At 54.8% G+C, this 17,685-nt stretch overlaps 1 protein-coding gene across 4 annotated transcripts in view; it reads right to left on the bottom strand.

Annotated features, from left to right (window-relative positions):
* Positions 1-17,685, bottom strand: part of BICD2 (BICD cargo adaptor 2) — a 65,412-nt gene that overhangs the window by 16,730 nt on the left and 30,997 nt on the right. For all 4 annotated transcript variants that reach the window (XM_056804151.1, XM_001368904.4, XM_056804150.1 and 1 more), the window contains exon 2: positions 1,822-2,034. In XM_056804151.1, the coding sequence (XP_056660129.1) occupies positions 1,822-2,034 (213 nt within the window). The remainder of the gene's footprint in view (positions 1-1,821; positions 2,035-17,685) is intronic.

Raw genomic sequence — 17,685 nt, 5'->3', positions numbered from 1 at the left:
AAGCCATCAGCAGCCTCATTAATCACAGCCAATCGCAGCGTGACGTCTGGCTCCCAAGGAGATCCTCTGAGGTTCCAGATTCTGGTTGATCTGGGCCCATGGTGGCCCGGGCAGAGGTGGGGGTCTGGTCAGCCCCTTCCTCAGCCCTAATGCCGCCAGCTCTGGGGGCTTTGTGGACTGCCTGGCTGACGAGAAGCCCTGGGATGGGCACGGCTCCGCTCAGTGCTAGCTCCAGCCAGGTCACCAAGGATCCCTTGTGCGCCTCGGCCCCTCTCCCAGCTTCCTGCGTGTTCCTCCCCATGCCCCCGGGGGTTCTGCCTCCTGCTGACCCCCTGGGCCTCTCACACGCCCGAGCTTCGATAGGATGCCTGCCCTGATCCGCTGTGCCCAGGAGAGGCCCAATTACGCACGTGGACTTCATTTATTGGTGTTTGTGGGTGCCCCCTGCCACCCCTCTAGACTAAACAAGAGGATGGGGGTCGGAGGACCTGGCCCAGTCACCGAACCCCGAGAGGAGAGGCTGGCTCCTGATGCCTGTGTCTGCTGCACCCATAGAAGGCCGGCTCTGATGTGGGGGCTGCCACGTCATCACCCTTTGGTGTCCACCCGGCTCAGCTGGTGTCCTGCAGAAGCCCGGGGCAGCTCCATCAGCCAGCATCCCGGGGAGAGCTGGCCCCTTCTCAGAGCTGGGCTGTCCAGCCGGGAGGCTCGGCCTCTGAGGACAGAGGGGCCAGGCGAGGCCTCCCTGTGGAGGCAGACATGCTGGGGTTTGACAAGGTGGAGGCAGCACCATGTCGGGGGAGCCCAGTGAAGCTTGGGGCTCCAGGCAAAGTTCTGGCTGGCCTCCTCGCCTGTGAGGCCGTCTGCCCCAATTCCCTCTTCTGGGGGACAGTGGGGCCACAACAGAAGCAAAGGGCCAGAGCAGTGAGCAGCCCGGCCTGAATGGGGAGCCGCTAGGCCTTTTTCCTCTGGAGAGAATCCTCCTGGGGCAGGCTGGCTGCGGGGAGGGAAAGATCCTAAGGAGAAAGGGGCCAGTCCTCTGGAAGGCAGCCTCAGGGCCCCCTCCAAGCTCCAGCAGGCTCCTGACCCCATCTGATGGGTGTGGGATGAGCCCCTGCCTTTGTTGGTCCCCCTGGAACCCCCAGAAACCCTTTGGCCTCCTGGCCCAGCTGGCATTTGCAGTCTCCCGGGTCCTGGCTGGGGCTCCCCCGTGCTGCTGGTTCATAGAATAAATTTGGACCCTGAAAAGGCCCCAGATCTCACCTCGTCTGCTCTAGCAGTCTGCAGGTGGGGAAACTGAGGCTCAGGGGGAAAGTGGTCACCACAAGAGCCTGCTTGTCTGCCCTGACCAGAAGCTAAGGGCGGGGGGCAGCCGAGGGGGCCTTGGCCCAGTTGGGGGGAGCTCAGGGCTGTGCCTGCCCCAGGAGAGAAAGGGGTCGGCCCTGGCCTTTCCCAGAATCCTTGTCTTGCGCGAGTTGGTCCCCCATCCTGACTGAACGTCCTAAAGGGTCACAGCCTCAGCGTTTGAGGGGCCTCAGCGGCCGCCTCTTGTCTTACAGACAGGGGCTTGGCAGCAACGGTGGAATTGGAGCCCAGGCTCTCCTGACTCTCCACTGCGCCCCGCTGTAGCCCTTTGGGCACCTGCAATGGAGCCGTTCCTGTTGGGGCCTCGGTTTCCTCATGGGTGGGTCCCCCCATTTCCCCCAGAAAGGCTACCCAGTGCTAGCCTGGCCCAGACCGAGGTGCCGTGGCTGCTGCTCTCCTCCTCTCCCTGTCCGCCCTCCTCCTCCAGGAAGCCCTCCCCGCCATCGCAGCCTTTACCTCCCTGAGCTCCTGAGCCACAGAGTTGAGGCGCTCGTTCTCTGACTGCGTGTTGGTGAGGACGTTGCGCAACTGTTTCAGCTCCGTCTGCAGCTCGAGGACTTTGCGCACGTAGTACTCCTCCTTGGTGGCTGACTCCTGGATGAGGGTCTCCTCGCGGCTCTCGCCGTCCGCTGCCACCTTCTTGTGGTTGGTGTGAGCTTGTCCGAAGGCCTGGGGACAGATAGGGAAGTTGTCAAGGTGGAGCCCCCAGCACGGAAGGGAGAAATCAATAGGGTGGCTCAGGGCATGAGGAGGGTTGGCTGGGTGACTCTGGACAAGTCACTTGACTACTTGACCCCCATGGCCAAGCCCTGACGGCTCTGCAGCCTTAGAGCCAACCCACAGTAGTGATTCTAAGGCAGAAGAGGAGGGTTTAAAACAAATAAACACAAGAACAAAGGTCGGGGTGAGGAGAGATCAAGGGAGGCTTCATGTAGGAGAACCCAGGACTCTGAGAGGCGGCATTCATGGCCCACAGAGCAGCCTGCCCAAAGGCAAAGATGGGAGATGGGAGGTCCCAGAGGCCAGGAGGGCCATGGAACGAGGTCGGGGAGGGAGATCTTCCAGCGTCTGGCAGAGGGTCCACATGTGACCCTAGTGGTCAGCAGGAGCCACAGGAGTTTATGGAGGACGGTGACACGGCCAAATGTGACATTCAGGAATATCCCTGTGGCACCTGGGAGTCCCATGGCCTGGCCAAAGAGGGGGCTGCCTGGGCACCGTGGTGTCCTGCCCCCCCCCCCCCCGCCTTCCCGCAAAGGGCCTCCGGGGCCAAGGCTGGTTGGCACAATTCCCCGGAGCTCAGCCCAGCCTGGCCTCACTGTCCTCATCCCCATTCCAGGACTCCTCTGTGCCCAGTCAGGACCCCAGAATCCCATCTGTTTTGGGGAGCCCCTCCCCGCTTCCCACAGGCCTGGGGGGCTGGGTTTAAGGGGGGGGGTGTTTATGTGCTCGGAGGGGCACCCGAGATGCTTGGCTCAGGCACTCTCCCTTCCTGTGGAGGGGATGAAGGCCCACAAGGCTGGGAGGCCATCGTGCTGACCAAGGGGCTTGACCCACAAAGGTGGGCGCCATGAGTATGGCGGATGAGGTGTTGGGGTCGGGCCACATTTGGGCAGCATTACTATTCTCTTAACCCTGATCTTCTGTCTTAGTATCAATTGGCTCCAAGGCTGAAGAGCGCGGGGGAGGGGGGGTAAGTGACTGACCCAGGGTCACACCGTTGGGAAGTATCTGAGGCCAGACCTGAACCTGGGACCTCCTGGCTCTGGGCTCGGCTCTCGACCCCCTGAGCCACCCCGCTGCCCGTCTGCATCCTTTTAGAGGGAGAACATTGGGAGGAAGAACAGAGTGTGGGCAGCAGATGAGGGGTGGGGGATGGTGCTCCAAGTCCAGGAGGGAGGGGTGGCCGCAGAAACCGCTGGCCTGAAGCCCAGGGGGGCATTCGGAGAATCTGCAGGGGACAGCACGCCGACCACAGCCGAGCGCCCCTGCAGCCCGATCGACGGAGGGGTCCACTACACGGCATTTTATTTTTTGTCCTGTCAGCTCCTCAAGCAGGGGTCCGGCTCTCAGATACCGCTGGGCTGACCAGTCTCTAGAACCCTCCACTAGAACTCCAGAAAGCACTGAGCACACTCGCCTGGATCCGGTCATTCCGCCGTCATGATGTCGGTGTGACCGGCTTCCTCAGGAATCTGGACTGCTTTATTCTGTGCATTAAAAAGCCTTATTCTGGCTCCTGCCAAAGGGCTCCACAGCCCAGAAAAGGGGAAGCGCCCCAGCCCGAGCATCCCGAGCTCACATGTGGCCTCAGACGAGCAATAGCTGTATGACATGGGCAAGTCACGTCCCTGTTTGCCTCGTTTCTTCATTTGTAAATGAGTCAGAGAAGGAAATGGCAAACCCTTCAGTATCTGCTGAGAAAGTCCGGGCATGCTTGGCCTGGAGCAGGAGCTCTTTGGTGCTGGGAGACTCTCTAGTTCAGCCCATTTTGTCCAGGTTAGCCTGTTATCGGGGTCCTCGGCCTGTCCTCAGTGCTATCGGCGGCCCTTCCCCACGAGGGTTCCCTCACGTTAAAGCTCGGGTCAGCCCACTCACAATAGAAACCAGCTCTGAGCCCCAGCCTTCGAGGAGGTGCCCAGCAGGCCATCCTGGGAGGATGCCGAAGCCTTCAAGGAGATCCAGATGCTGCGCCTGGTACTGCTGCCAATGAGGAGGCAACAAGAGAGCCCGAGGGCCTGAGGGGAGGCTCCCACCGTGGTTTGCCCTCAGGAGTCAGGCAGTGATGTCTGTCTTCTCCAGCTCTGCCACTTTCTCTCACTGGCACAGGGCAGCCAGATGGCTCAGCGGATTGAGTTCTAAGTCTGGGGAGGCCCATGGAGGTCTCTCGATCCTGGGCAGGTCCCTCATGCCTGGCCCCTGCTGCTCTTCAGCCTTGGAACCAATCACAGTTCCTAAGATGGAAGGTGGGGGGCTGGGTAAAAGAATAAGTGGAAATTGTGGCCGGAGACAAAGGCAAAAACACACGTCTGCCTGCAAGGAGTGTCTACTCTGTTGGGGAGACACCCCGAACACATGCAGCAACGGACAAAATATGTACAGGTGACTGCCGCAGAGAAGCAGTCGGGAAAGGCTTCCTGGAGGAGGTGCCCATTGAACATGGCGCTGGAAACAAGTCTTGAAGGAAAACAAAGGATTCTTATAGGCTGAAGTGAGGGTGGGTGTTCCAGGCATGGGTTTGGGCCAAGGCCAAAGTATGATCAGCAAAGAGGGAGCTGCCTGTGATGAGAAAGCCAGAGCCCTTCCGCAGAGGGTCCAGACAAGGTAGCTAAGAGAGCCAGGGCTCGTGCTCCGTCTGCGGTGAGAAAGAAGGACCCTTCCAGGTCTGTGTGGCTGACTCCATTCCTGGCCCTCGAACCAGTTGCTGCCTCTGGTTTCTGATCCAGTTTTCAATCAATCAATCAATCAATCAGCATTTTCAAGCATGGAGAGAATGCAAGGCCTTGAAGGCAGGGGTGGCTTCCTTTTTTATCTTTGTATCCCCAATGGTTGGCACATTGACCAAATGCTTGCCCACTGATTGCTTGGCCTACTCCATTTAAGGCTACTGCACTGGGGGGGGGGAAGGATTCTCAGAGCAACTTCAATTTTTGAGACTACTAAGCCACCATCTTGGCTCTTCCCCCCACCAAGGCTACTGTACTGGGGGGAAGGTGAGGAGAGGATTCAGTGGCCATGGAGCCAAATGTCCTGGCTCTGTCCAAAGCCGGGGGTGGGGTGGGGTGGGGTGAGGGAAGGGGGCCACATCATGGGTCTCATGGTGCTGGTTCCGTCAGGTCAGGAAGTCGGTGAGGACTTGGGAGTGCCTGGCCATTTGGTCAGCCAAAGAAGCTCCATTTTCACAGTCCTTCTCACCAAGAGATACTCCCACTTTAGGACAAGACCCTCGAAAAAGGGCCTCTGGGGGTCCCAACCCTTGGGGAATGGCTGGACAAAGTGTGCTACACGATGGGGATGGAATACTATGGCAGCGAAAGGAATGGTGAACTGCAAGATTTCAGAAAGAGTTAGAAAGACCTCCAGGAACTGATGCCACGTACAAGAAGTAGAATCAGGAGAACATGGAGTGCAGGAACAGCAACACTGTGGAATGATCAACTGTGAGAGACTTAGCCAGTCTCAGCAGTGCAGTGATCCAGGACTCAGGACAAAGGATGCTCGCTTGCGCTCTGTCTGTCTCTCTTCTCTCTCCCTCTTTCTCTCTTCTCCTCTATCCCTCTATGTCTCTCTCTCTCTCTCTCTCTCTCTCTCTCTCTCTCTCTCTCTCTCTCTCTCTCTCTCTCTCTCTCTCTGTCTCTCTTCTCCTCTCTCCCTCTCTTTCTGTCTTTCTTCTCCTCTCTCTCTTTCTCTGTCTCTGTCTCTTCTCTCTCCCTCTCTTTCTGTTTCTTGGTCTCTCTCTGTCTCTCTCCACCTCCAGAGAAAGGGCTGTGGGGAGTCAAAACGCAAATGGAAGCAGATGACTTACTATGTGTCTTGGGTCTCTATTTGGGAGTTTTGGTTTAGATTATTCACTTACAAAAATGAATAAATGAATAAATAATATGGAAGCAGGTTTTGCAGAATAATACAAGATGAGGCAGAGGAACTTCAGCCCCTGCCCAACCTTGAAGGGATTGTTCTGGGAGCATTGTGGGGTTGCTGAGTGGAGTCGATGGGGCTGACTGCCCCCAGAGCCAGTCTACTGAGGAGCTCCTCTTGCAGAAGGCTCTTTAAGCAGCACGCTGACAGCCGGTGCTCTGGGATCAGAGCCTTTGAGGCCTCCTTTCTTTCTGCCTTACTGAGAGGAGCCCTGGAGTCAGAGCCAGAAGGGGCCACGCCCCTCACTTCCTGTCTGGGGAAACTGAGGCAAAGGGTCTGGCCACACTCCTGTGGGATCCAAGCCCAGCCTTGTGCCCCACGGCATCCTTCCCCATAGAAGAGGGGCAGGAAAGGAAGGTCTGCAGCTTGGTGACTGATGCTCAGGGTCCAGTGCCATTCGTGGGCAGGGAGGCTGGCTCCTGGGTTTAAAGGTGGGAGGAGCTTGGAGGGAGCCGAGGGGGTAGACACAACAGACACAACATGGGAAGGAGGGTGCTGGCAGTCTAACCTCCTCATGAATAACAGCTGCAGGCTGGCACCCGCCTCTCCTTGGGGAACAACTCCAGGGCAGCATCGTGGGAGCAACCTGTCCTGAACAGGCTTCCCAGCCCAGGAAATATGATGACAGCAAACCCCGAGGCTTCGGGACGGTGAGAAACATGGAGTCCTCAGACACTTTGCACACTTGCAGTTTCGTCTTCATTCCTTCGCAAGCATTTCCTGAGGGCTTATGTGGGGATAGGAACAGGGAGGGGCCAGGTCCCTACTGAGAAACTGAGGCAAGGCCACAGGAGGGCTCAAAGGAGACCTGAGGCACCCTGGGGACCGTCCACAGGATCATGGCTATGAGCAGCCTTGAAGGTCAATCAAGGGGGCAGCTGTGTGGCTCCGTGGATGGAGGGCCAGACCTGGTGACAGGGGGTCCTGGGTTCCAATCTGGCCTCAGACACTTCCTGGCTGGGTGATCTTGGGCAAGTCACTTCACCCCCATTGCCCAGCCCTTACCGCTCTTCTGCCTTGGAACCAATGTGTAGTACTCATTCTAAGACAGAAGTCAGGCTTAAAAAGAAAGGTCAATCAAGTCCACCCTCCCTGTTTTACAGATGAACAAACTAAGGCTCAGGAAGATGAAGAAGGATCACACAGTTAGACATCAGCAGAGCCAGGATCTGAACCATCACCCACCAACTCCAAAGCAATTCATTCTCTTTCAAGTGTACTCCCGTCTCTTTTAGGAAGACCTGAGTTCAAATCGTGCCTCGATCACTCACTGGGTGACTGGGCAAGTTACATAACCTGTTTGCCTTCATCCACCGATAAAGAAAATGGCAAATCCCATCAGTATCTGCCTAGAAAACCCTTTGGCCAATCCAGTCCCGGGGCCAGGGGAGTCAGGACAGAACGCCGGCTTCTCTATGCACTAGACTCCACATACCTTGGCTTAGGGTTCAGAAAAGGTGGCGGGGAAGGGATGAGGGAAGCCCCAACCCTGCCTTACCCAGAGCCGCCCCCCTCCTGCCTTCCGGGGAAGCACCCGGAAGCTTGGCTCCCCCACAGGTCAGTCCAGCAAAGGGGGCCGCATCCAAGCCCGAGCCACAGAGACTCCTTAATGCACATCATGGCAGGGAATGCTCTCCCTCTCCAGGCCTCCCCGGCCTCCTCTCTCTTGGCTGATCCCCTTTCCCAATCCTCCAGATATTCTGTCTCATCTGTCTGGAGCGGCCCAGGGCAGAGCGCCTGCAGTGCCCCCTTTCTCTGGGTCCTGGGGAGGCTGGGCTGGGGCCCAGGCTCCATGATCCAGGGCGGAGAGGGACCTCTGCTTGTCAGCCTCAGTCTCCTCAGCTGTAAAAATGCAGGGCTTGAACCAGATGAGCTCAGAGGTCCATCTCTCTCCCCTCTGAACCGCTGCTCTGTCCCTTCCAGGAAGAGGGAGCACACTGGACCCCGAGGGCAGGGCCAGAGGCAAGTCTCTGGGGAGTGTAGAGGGAGCCTCAGAGCAGAGGAAAGCCAGCAGGATGCCAGAGGACCTCAGCCTTGGGCGTCAGCAGGGAGCACACTTCATGAGGCAATGGGGAGCCATGGCAGGGAACAGACAAGCAGGCGCTCCCCCACGTCATCAGCCTCCAGAGGCAGGTAGTGGCGGCCAGAGGTTGGGTTGGTCCTTAACCAGAAGGAATTCTTTTCAGCCACCCAAGCGGCCCCTCCCTGAGGCAGCTGGGTTCTTGGCTTGCCTGCCTCTTGTAAGCCTCTAATTAGTCTTGCATCAGAGGTGAGCTGAGCTCCTCACCCTTATTAGAGCAGGGGCACCCTGCATTAGAAGGCAGTGCCAGGTCCACGTTCAGGGAGGGGGAAAACATGACCGGCTCCCCCTCACAGAAGGTGCCTCGGTTCTCCCTAGCAGTCACTGGGCCACATCTCCACATGATTCTCCTTAACCCTGCCCAGGACAGCTTCCTCCAGGCCTCCAGGCTGTGTCACTCCCTTGCTCAAGAAGCATTAGTGGCTCCCAATGACCTTTCTTTTTCCTTACAGCCTTATTTCTCCTTACATTTCTACTACAACACAGGAAGCAGTGTAATGTAGTAGATGGCGTGCTGGACTTGGAATCAGGAAGATCTGGGTTCAAATCCCATTGGTGACCCCATGGGCATCACTTTCCTTTCCTAGGTCTCCGTTTCCTCCTCCATGAAATGGGGGGTTGGTCTCCACGGCCTTGCAGGTCCCTTCTGACATTGGGCCACACAGTGACCGGCTCAGGGGGGTCCCCTTTAGGAAAAGGGCCAGTCACTCTCCTGTCTCCTGCCTTCACCTGCAGGGGCATGCTGGGAAATGGAATGAAACAGATGTCCGGCATCTCCAGGATGGCTCCCTACAATAGGATCGGGAGCCAGGAGAGGAACCTCCTCAAATGCTCAGTCTTCTCGTCAGGGAAATGGGGACGACAACCTCTCAACAGAGCTCCGAGGATCAGATGGGGTCCTTTGGCTAAAGGCACTTTGCCAGCTCCAAAGCAGAAAGAAGGGAGGCCAGGGAAGTAGGTGGAGAAAGGCCCACCGACCCTTGAGCAGAGGGAGATCAGAGCGGGGAGGCAGGCCAGGAGCCAGAGTCCTGTTGGGCCGGCAGCCCCGGAGGGCTGCTCTAGGAGGGAAAGGCTAGGGAAGCCAAATTGCCTTGAGGACCGGAGCCAGGAGGGGCTGCTGCTCTCCACCCAGATGTCCGCTTAGTCTCGGGCCCCCCAAAGGAGGCTTTGCCTTCCTTCGACCACAACTGGGGGGGGGATGGGGAAGGTCACAACGCCACCATTTCTCTGGTGATCCACACCCATGCTGCCATGACAACGGGGCTCCCCCAGTTCCTGGATCATTGCCAGGAGGACAGATAGCAGGCACAGGCTGCTCTTTGCTGGAGATGAGACAATTTCTCAGAGTCTTTTTTTGATTTGTTTTTGCAAGGGCAATCTGGTGGCACTAGAGGGAGCCAAGGCTGCCTCTGTCCTCAGGTGCAAGCTGGGGCTTCTTCAGTGGGCAGCCCTGAGCCTGCAGGAGCCCAAAGGGAGGGGGATCCCCAAGGGGCAGCACCTGGGAGCCCCAGGATAAGTGGCCACAGAGAGGGCCTCGCACTGGCCAGCTCAGCATCCGCTCCCAAGCCTTTTCTTTGTGCCTTTGGGACCCTGGGCAAGTCATTTAATCCCCTCTGCCCAGCCTAAACCACTCTTCTGCCTTAGAGCAGACACAGAGCGCTGCTTCTAGGCCAGGAGAGGTCTGTAGGAGGAGCTGAGGGTGAGGTAAGCAATGTGGGGAATGCCAACAGGCATTGAGGTAAAGAGTAACTTACTGGCGAGATCCTGAAGCCTGGCTGGGAGGGAGGGAGGGAGGGAGGGAGGGGGACCTGCCCATACCTGACCATATGTGGGCCTGGGACAGCCCCAGGCAGCCAGCCAGATGAGGGATGGCTTTTCCCACTGGACAAAAAAGGAAACAGAATCTGGAAGAGACTCCTGGCCTTCTGCGAGGTCACACGAGTCCCAAGTGGCACAGTTGGGTCTGAACCCCGGGCCTCTGGAGCCTGTGTGGCACAGTCTGGCAGGACTGCCTTGGGGCTGAGCTCCAGGAGGGGCAAGCTGGGGAGGCTCCCCCCAGGAGTGGGCACTGGGGCAAAGTCCAGAGACATGGCTGGAACACACCAGTCCCAGCCACATGCCATCCTGTTGCCTCCATACATCTCTCTGCACCACCAAGCATGAAGAAACCAAGGGAAGCCCTGCGGGCTGCCTGACGTGGCACCAAGGAGGTGGTGGGCAAGGAACCCGGCCAGGCAGAGGGCAAAGTCAAAGGAAGGAGAGGAGGCCACAGCTCCTCTGCTGCCTTGCCCAGGCGCTGGAGTCGATTCCATGGAAGACTCAATGTCACCAGAGGCCGTCCTGGCTCAGAGGCTTCTTATCAACCTTTATGACCTTAGGCAAGCCAGCTCTCATCCAGTCCTCAGTTTCCTTCTTCATAAAACCAGAAGCCTCTCATCCCTGAATCCGTGAGCCTTCAGAGACCACCAAGTCCAACTACCCCATTTTACAGATGAAGGACTGAGGTCCATGGAGGCTCTTGGCCAAGGTGGCCCAGGGAGGCCCAGCCATCCTGGCCCAAAGATGCTGGGAAGTCTCTTTCCTCTAACACCTCCTGAATCCAGATAGAAGGTCCTGCAGGAGGCCTCCAGTGCCCCAGAGTAGTGAGCTCACGGGTGAATCGAGGCACAGAAGGAGTAAACTTGAAGGCTGGGCTTTGTACTGGGTCTACAGCTGGCTGCAGTGGTGGGGCCAGGACTTGAGTCAATCCGAGCCCCCAAAGTAAGACATGGAAGGAAGCTGCTCAGAGGCCTGGGGCAGAGGCCACCTCCCCCACACTGTACCAAAGGGCTAGAATCAACCTGCTGTCCAGGAAGTGTGTGTCCTCAACGTGCAATGATCTAGGGTAGACTCAGGAGAGCCTCTTCTCCCCATGCCCTGAAGGGCAAAAACCTTATAGTTCATGGGGGAGGCCCCAGGACCTGGGTGGCCTGGGCTCACTGCCTGAAAAGAGTCCTCCCTGCAGGAGGTGCCAGGTCCCTTGGCTGCTGGGACTACAAGGTCTTCCTGGGCTGTGGCCAGGCCTACTTGGGTCAAGCTCCAGCAAAAGAACTTCTTTTTGTTTGTTTGCTTATTTTGTTTTTTAATTTGGAAATTTTTATTTAATTAATTTAGAATGTTTTTCCATGATTCCTGTTCTTTCCCTCCCCTCCACCCACCCCCCTCCCATAGCCAATGTGCAAGTCCACTGGGTTTTACATGTGTCATTGATCAAGACCTATTTCCATATTATTAATATTTGCACCAGGGTGACTGTTTAAGAGTCTTCGGCCCCAATCATCTCCCCATCGACCCATGTGATCAAGCAGTTGTTTTTTTCCTGTGTTCTACTCCCACAGTTCTTTCTCAGGATGTGGTTAGCATCTTTCTCTTAAGTCCCTCGGGATTGTCCTGGGTCACATTGCATTGCTGCTAGTAGCAAAGTCAGTTACATTCGATTGTGATACAATGTATCAGTCTCTGTGTACAATGTTCACCTGGTTCTGCTCCTCTCACTCTGCATCCATTTGTGGAGGTCTTTCCAGTTCACATGGAATCCCTCCAGTTCATCATTCCTTTGAGCACAATAGTATTCCATCACCAACATATACCACAATGTGTTCAGCCATTCCCCAATTGAAGGGCATCCCCTCATTTTCCAATTTTTTTGCCACCACAAAGAGCGCAGCTATGAATATTCTTGTAGAAGTCTTTTTCCTTATTGTCTCTTTGGGGTATAAACCCAGTAATGCTATGGCTGGATCAAAGGGAAGACAGTCTTTTAAAGCCCTTTAGGCATAATTCCAAATTGCTCTCCAGAATGGTTGGATCAATTCACAACTCCACCAGCAATGCATTAATGTCCCAATTTGCCACATCCCCTCAAACGTTTATTATTTTCCTTTGCTGTCATGTTAGCCAAAGCAGAAGAACTTCTGACCAGCACAGTCAGGTGGAAAGCCTGTGGCATTGGCAGCAGGAGGGCCTCAACTTCTAGTCCTAACCCATTCCTCACATAACCGATTCCTTACCAACCCAGGGCTGGGCTGATCCGCCTCACCATAAGCCAAGGGACCTCTGGTGACCTTAATCAAGGAAGACCCCTAGAGGAGGGGACATGCCAGAAAAGGGACTTTATGAGGATTAGCTCATCAGAGGCATGGCCAATCTGGGCTTTCTGAAATTGGAGGTGGGGGCAGAGAGACAAGATAAGACTCTGGGGTTCCTTTGGCTTGAGCATTGGATGGATCTAAGCATGTACATTAGCAGCCATGATTAGGCTCCACTACTGGAAAGGTCAACAAGTCCATGTCTTCTGACAGAAAGGCAGAAAAAAAGGGCAGAGGAGGACTTCTTCGGGAGGTGGATGCTATTATTATCCCCATTTTACAGAAGAGAAAGTAGACTTGAGAGTGTGAAAGGACTTGCCCAATGCTACATAGCTAGTAAGTCCTGGAGAAGGGATTTCAACCCAGATTTTTCTACCACTTCATAGCCTATTATTCTTTCCCTTTATACCCATCATTAGAGGATCAAAGATTTAAAGGCAGAAGAAAGCTCAGAGGCCATCTAGCTCAACACTTTCATTTTAAGGAGGACGAAATAGGCCCAGGGAAATGACATGTCCTTGACCTGTGTTGGTTGGTGAACCTATGTCATATGTGCCAGAGGGGGCTGTTCTCCGCCTCTTCACTGTGCCTGAGGACATTCCTCACTTCATCCCCTTCCCTTTGCCCAGCAGCCCAATGGGAGTGCTTCCTCCCTCCCCTGTCTGGCGTAAGGCAGGAGTTCATGTGCAGTGTGAGGGTCACAGTTGGTCATTTGGTCCCTAAAAGGTTTGCCATCATTGCTGTAGACTGTTGGATCCCACAGGAATGGAGAGAAGAGGGCTAGGGAATCTCTGAGTGGTAGTCTCCGCCACCTTGACTCCAGCTTGGTGCCCAGCCTAGCCCTTTCGGCCCTCTTTCCTTTATACCTCCCTCTCTTCTTCCCCTTGCCGTCCCAGCACCCCCAAAGGAGCAGAGTCCACTCTGCCACTTGCCCAACATCCACTCTCCTGGGCTAGCTTAACATTGCATACCATCAGCAGCTGCTCCAGCTGGTCACATAGCGCAGGAGCCAGCCTGATCATGTAACATTTCCTCTGCTGTGGGAAGAGGGGCCAGCCAGCTGGCAGCTTCCCCTCTGCCCCTGGGAAAGGGGGGCAGCTCTCCCCTAGGTCAGAGACAAATAGCTGGATGACATCTCCAGAATCATCTGCACACAGTAGACCCTTAATTGACCGATCTAGTGCACACACACCCCCCCTTTCCAGAGCAAGAAGCTATGGCTCTGAGAAAGAAGACACTTAGCTAAAATCATACCCTGAACTGTCATGGAAAGCAGATCCCAGAGGAAGGGGCACTTCAGGGACATCAAAGACAAAGAGGATGGAGAAAAGAAGGTCCTGAGAGAAGAGCTTGTACCCATGCCCAAGACTAGAGACACTTCAAAGGGGCCAAGGAGAGACACTGGCTAGAAGACTGGCAGCAAAAGAAGGGAGAAATGTGCTGCGGTAACGACTGAGAGGCCAAGGGAGAATTATCTAGGATTAGGGAGACTGGGGTGTGTGCGCAGGCACCTGGGAAGGAGCCAGCAGCCAGGGAGAGATGGGAGATGCACACAAAGAGAGAGATAGGAACAAAGGAAGGAAAAGGGGCGCCCACCAAGGAGGCAGGAGGGGATGATGTCAGAGATCACAGACAGAGGGAGGAGTGAGGAGGCACAGAGTGGAGGGCACCCAGGCCAAGGGTCTCAATCTCCTCAGGCAAGAAGGAGACAGGATCATCAGCTCTAACTAGGGGGTTGAGGTTTAAAAGGAAGATAAAAGAGGACAAGAAGAAACAGACAAAATCATCGTGAGAAAACAATCACCTCTGAACACCGGATAATGATGACAGAATGAGCTGGGCTCCGAAGGGATGGCATCTCCTGGCCAGCTTGGCTCAGCAGGGCTGGGGGGCTGAGTGGGCTAAGCCACACACGTAGGCTCTATCCATGCTGGTCATTCTAGCTGAACTGCATCCTCCCCCACCCCATTCCCTCTTTAATCCTTTTTTAAAGGGTAAAAGTGGAAAGGGATAGAGTGGGAAAAGGAAGTGATGCCAAAGCTCCCAGACCATTGGTAAATCAACGGGAGTTTGTATCATTGGCTTCTCTGCATCTGGCCCCCTTCCCTGCCCTCCACCTCCAATTGGGCCCAAGTTCCCTGAGGAAGCAGGGAGTGACTGACTCTTGTCACTGTATCCGTCGTGCCTACTACCTCCTGAGCATATGGCAGGCATTTCATAAATGCTTACAACTCTGACCTTTTAAATTCTTCACTGCGTAGCTTACCAGTCAGCATCCAGCCAAGCTGCATTGACCTGGTACTGTGACTGGTACAGACACATGAACATGTGTGATAAGAAGGATGGTGGAGGGGGGCCAGGAAAAGAAGGCACACCAACTCCTTTTGTAGTGGCAAAGAACCAGAAATGAAGGAGTGCCCACCCACCGGGCACCAGCTGAACCATGGTCCTTGAATGTAACAGAATGTGACTGTGCCAAGAAACGATGAAGGGGAGGGTTTCAGAGAAACCTGGGAAAGCATTATGAACTGATGCAGAGGGGGTAGAACCACGTATTCTTCCTAAGAAACGACACTGTTGAAGCAAACAATTCTGAAAAGTTTAAGGACTCAGTGACCCAGCATGTGCCCAGAGGACAATTCATCCTCCTTCCTGCCAGGGGGCAGAGATGCCCATTTTGCAGCCAGGGTTGCAGGCCCATTTTACAGGGGTTGAGGGGATATAATTGAGGAGAGACTCTAAATGAACACTCTAATGCAAATACCAACAACCGGGAAATGGGTTCGAGTCAAGAACACATGTGATAACCAGTGGAATCATGCATCGGCTATGGGAGAGGGAAAGGTGGGGGGGGGGGGGGCGGGGAGGAAAAGAAAATGATCTTTGTTTCCAGTGAATAATGTTTGGAAATGACCAAATAAAATAATGTTTAAAATTAAAAAAAAAAAAGATTGAGAAACAAACAAAAAAAAGGCTGGTGGGACAGCTTGTTTTGCCCTGAGTGTCTTTGGTACAAAGATTTCCTTTTTTTCCTGGGGAGTTGGGAAGGTAGAAAGAAAACAAATTTATTAACTGAAACAAGAATCCAAAGGGGGCAGTGTATGAGGTTTGGGTTTGACTTCTGCTTCCTACAAAGGGCAAAGCAGACCTTGACCAGTTCACTTGTCCTTTCTGGGCATCCTTTTCCCTTCCAAGGAGGGTGCCAGACTGTCGGGTCCCTTCCGACTGATTGGGAGAAGGGGCTGTCCCACTATGAATTACATGTCCAGCAAATGGTGCTGGAGTCTGAATCTCTCTGATGCTCGAATCCTGCCTCCACATCACCTGCCAGCGATCTGGTAGAGGTCAATCACTTGATCTTGCTGAATCTCAGTTTTCTTGTCTATAAAATGAGGATGCAACCACTTCCCCTACTTCCCTCATGGGACTGCTCAGAGGAAGTAACTTTGGTGAGCTCAAAGATCTGCAGAAAGGGGAGCTTTGGTCAAATCAGGGTTTGAGGCTGGCGGTCACCAATTGAGGAACCATGGCTGCCATGACCAGCAGCCCCAAAACATCAGGTGACGACTTCTAATTGAGAAAAGAAGGCACTCACAAGCCGGGTCCCAAAAGCTAGGCGAAGACCCCTTCCCCAATAACTTAGCAGACTTGGGAACACTCTAATGTCAGGGTTTGGGATGAACTGACTGCCTTTCTTGAAATCTTTTTTCTTCCCATTGTCCTTTACAATAAAGAATTGTTCTCTGGGATCAGAGATTAAGGGAAAACAGACGAGATCAACTTAAAATGATTTTTAAATTACAGGATTGTACAATTTGGAGCTGGCCCCAGGAACCATCTGATCCAACCTCTTCATTTTACAGAAGAGGAAAACCTATCATGGGGGAGGATGCCTTGTCTGAGGCCACCCAGGAAGTGGTAGCTGGGATTCCAGCCAAGGCCCTTGGATGCCACTTTCTGGGTCCCACACAGCCTTCCCAGTAACCATGCTCTGGTTACTGGGAATAAACTAGGAATAAACATTTGGGAGTCCAGAAGCATGAGCTCTGATGATTCTGGTCCAAGGTGATCGCATGACTGTCCCTATATCTGCAGCTCAGGCACTCTTTCTGGCTGGCTCACACCCACCCACCATCACCTTCTCTAGGCTCATTGGGACCAGGAGGTTTGGGTGCTCCCAACGACCCTCCCAAAGCAAACTGATGGCAAAGGAATCAGGGACCCTAGTGGCTGCATAGAGCTGGTCAGACTGGTGATATGAGGGCTGGCAGAGGAGGAAATCCCCCAAACCTGCAGTCTCAGAAGCAGCTTCCCCTCTGAGAGCTGAGAATGGGGAAGAGCAAGCTGAAGCCTTCTGTGACAAGGGCCCATGGATAGAGGCTGGGCTCCAAGGCAAGAGGGAGCTGGGTTCAATTTCTGCTCAACAATTTACAAGTGACTGTAGCAGGGTGACAACCCACGAGCCGTAGAACAGGGGTCCTCATGACCCTTAAAAGATAATAGGGTTGGTGTGGAGTAAGGACTTTTCAAACGGAACAGGATCTAGAAATCCGGTGGTGGTGGTGACGGTGTTAACAAGTGGAGGGGGACAGTGAAGACCCAGGCAGTGGCTCATCTTTCTCCTGAGCTGCCTGCCCTATGCTGGCCAGCCTGGGGCCGTTGGGATGAGCAGAGGCTGGAACAAGGCACAGATTTCAGAGCTTAGGAAGAGTATGGAGGTGAGTACAAGACGAGCTCAGGACGAAGAGGTGATCCAGGAGATACTGGGGGGAGAACTCCTGGGGAGGGGAGAGGTGGTGTGGATGCACATGTCATGGATCAGAGGTGATGCCACTTTCCTGGGAAAATGCTGACAGAAAGAGGGATGAGGAGCCATGTGGGCTGTTGGAAAGAGCTGAGTCTCCCAACTCTCTGACTTCCTTCTGGGACACGAACCACTCTGGCTCTCAGTTTACTTAACTGTAAACCAAGGAGGTTGGACCAGATGGCCATCCTTCCTAGCTCTGAATAGAGGAGTCGAGGAAGGCCCAAAATGCCTCCAGAAGGCAGCTCCCAGTTTTTGCCTGGCACTGGATGGGCAGGGGGCCTCCCCCGTCCCCAGGCTGCCGTCCTGCCCATCCAGGGCCAGGCACACAGCAGGTAAAAGAGAATTTCAGGATTTAAGCTGCCCATGCTGGTTGGTCAGCCGTGTCCAGATGTGGTCTGAGCCTGAGAGGCCCCTGGGCGACCACCGGGTGGGGATGCTCTGCCTCCATCCATACAGCCGGCCAGAGCCCAGCTGTCTCAGCAGTCACGTCCCAAAGGAAGCTTGAGGCAGATAGCCCAGGTCTGGCTCTCCCCCATCAGCTACCACCGAGGCTTTTCTTTATCTTGTGTTCCAAAACAGCTGAACCTACACTTTACCTCTTGTTGGTTTGGGCCTGTTGAGACTTGTGAATCTTGGTCCTGTCATCCAGAATTCCTACCAGCCCCTTC

Source organism: Monodelphis domestica, chromosome 7, assembly GCF_027887165.1.
Source record: "Monodelphis domestica isolate mMonDom1 chromosome 7, mMonDom1.pri, whole genome shotgun sequence".
NCBI lineage: Eukaryota > Metazoa > Chordata > Mammalia > Didelphimorphia > Didelphidae > Monodelphis > Monodelphis domestica.
This window is presented reverse-complemented; position numbering and strand designations above follow the sequence as displayed.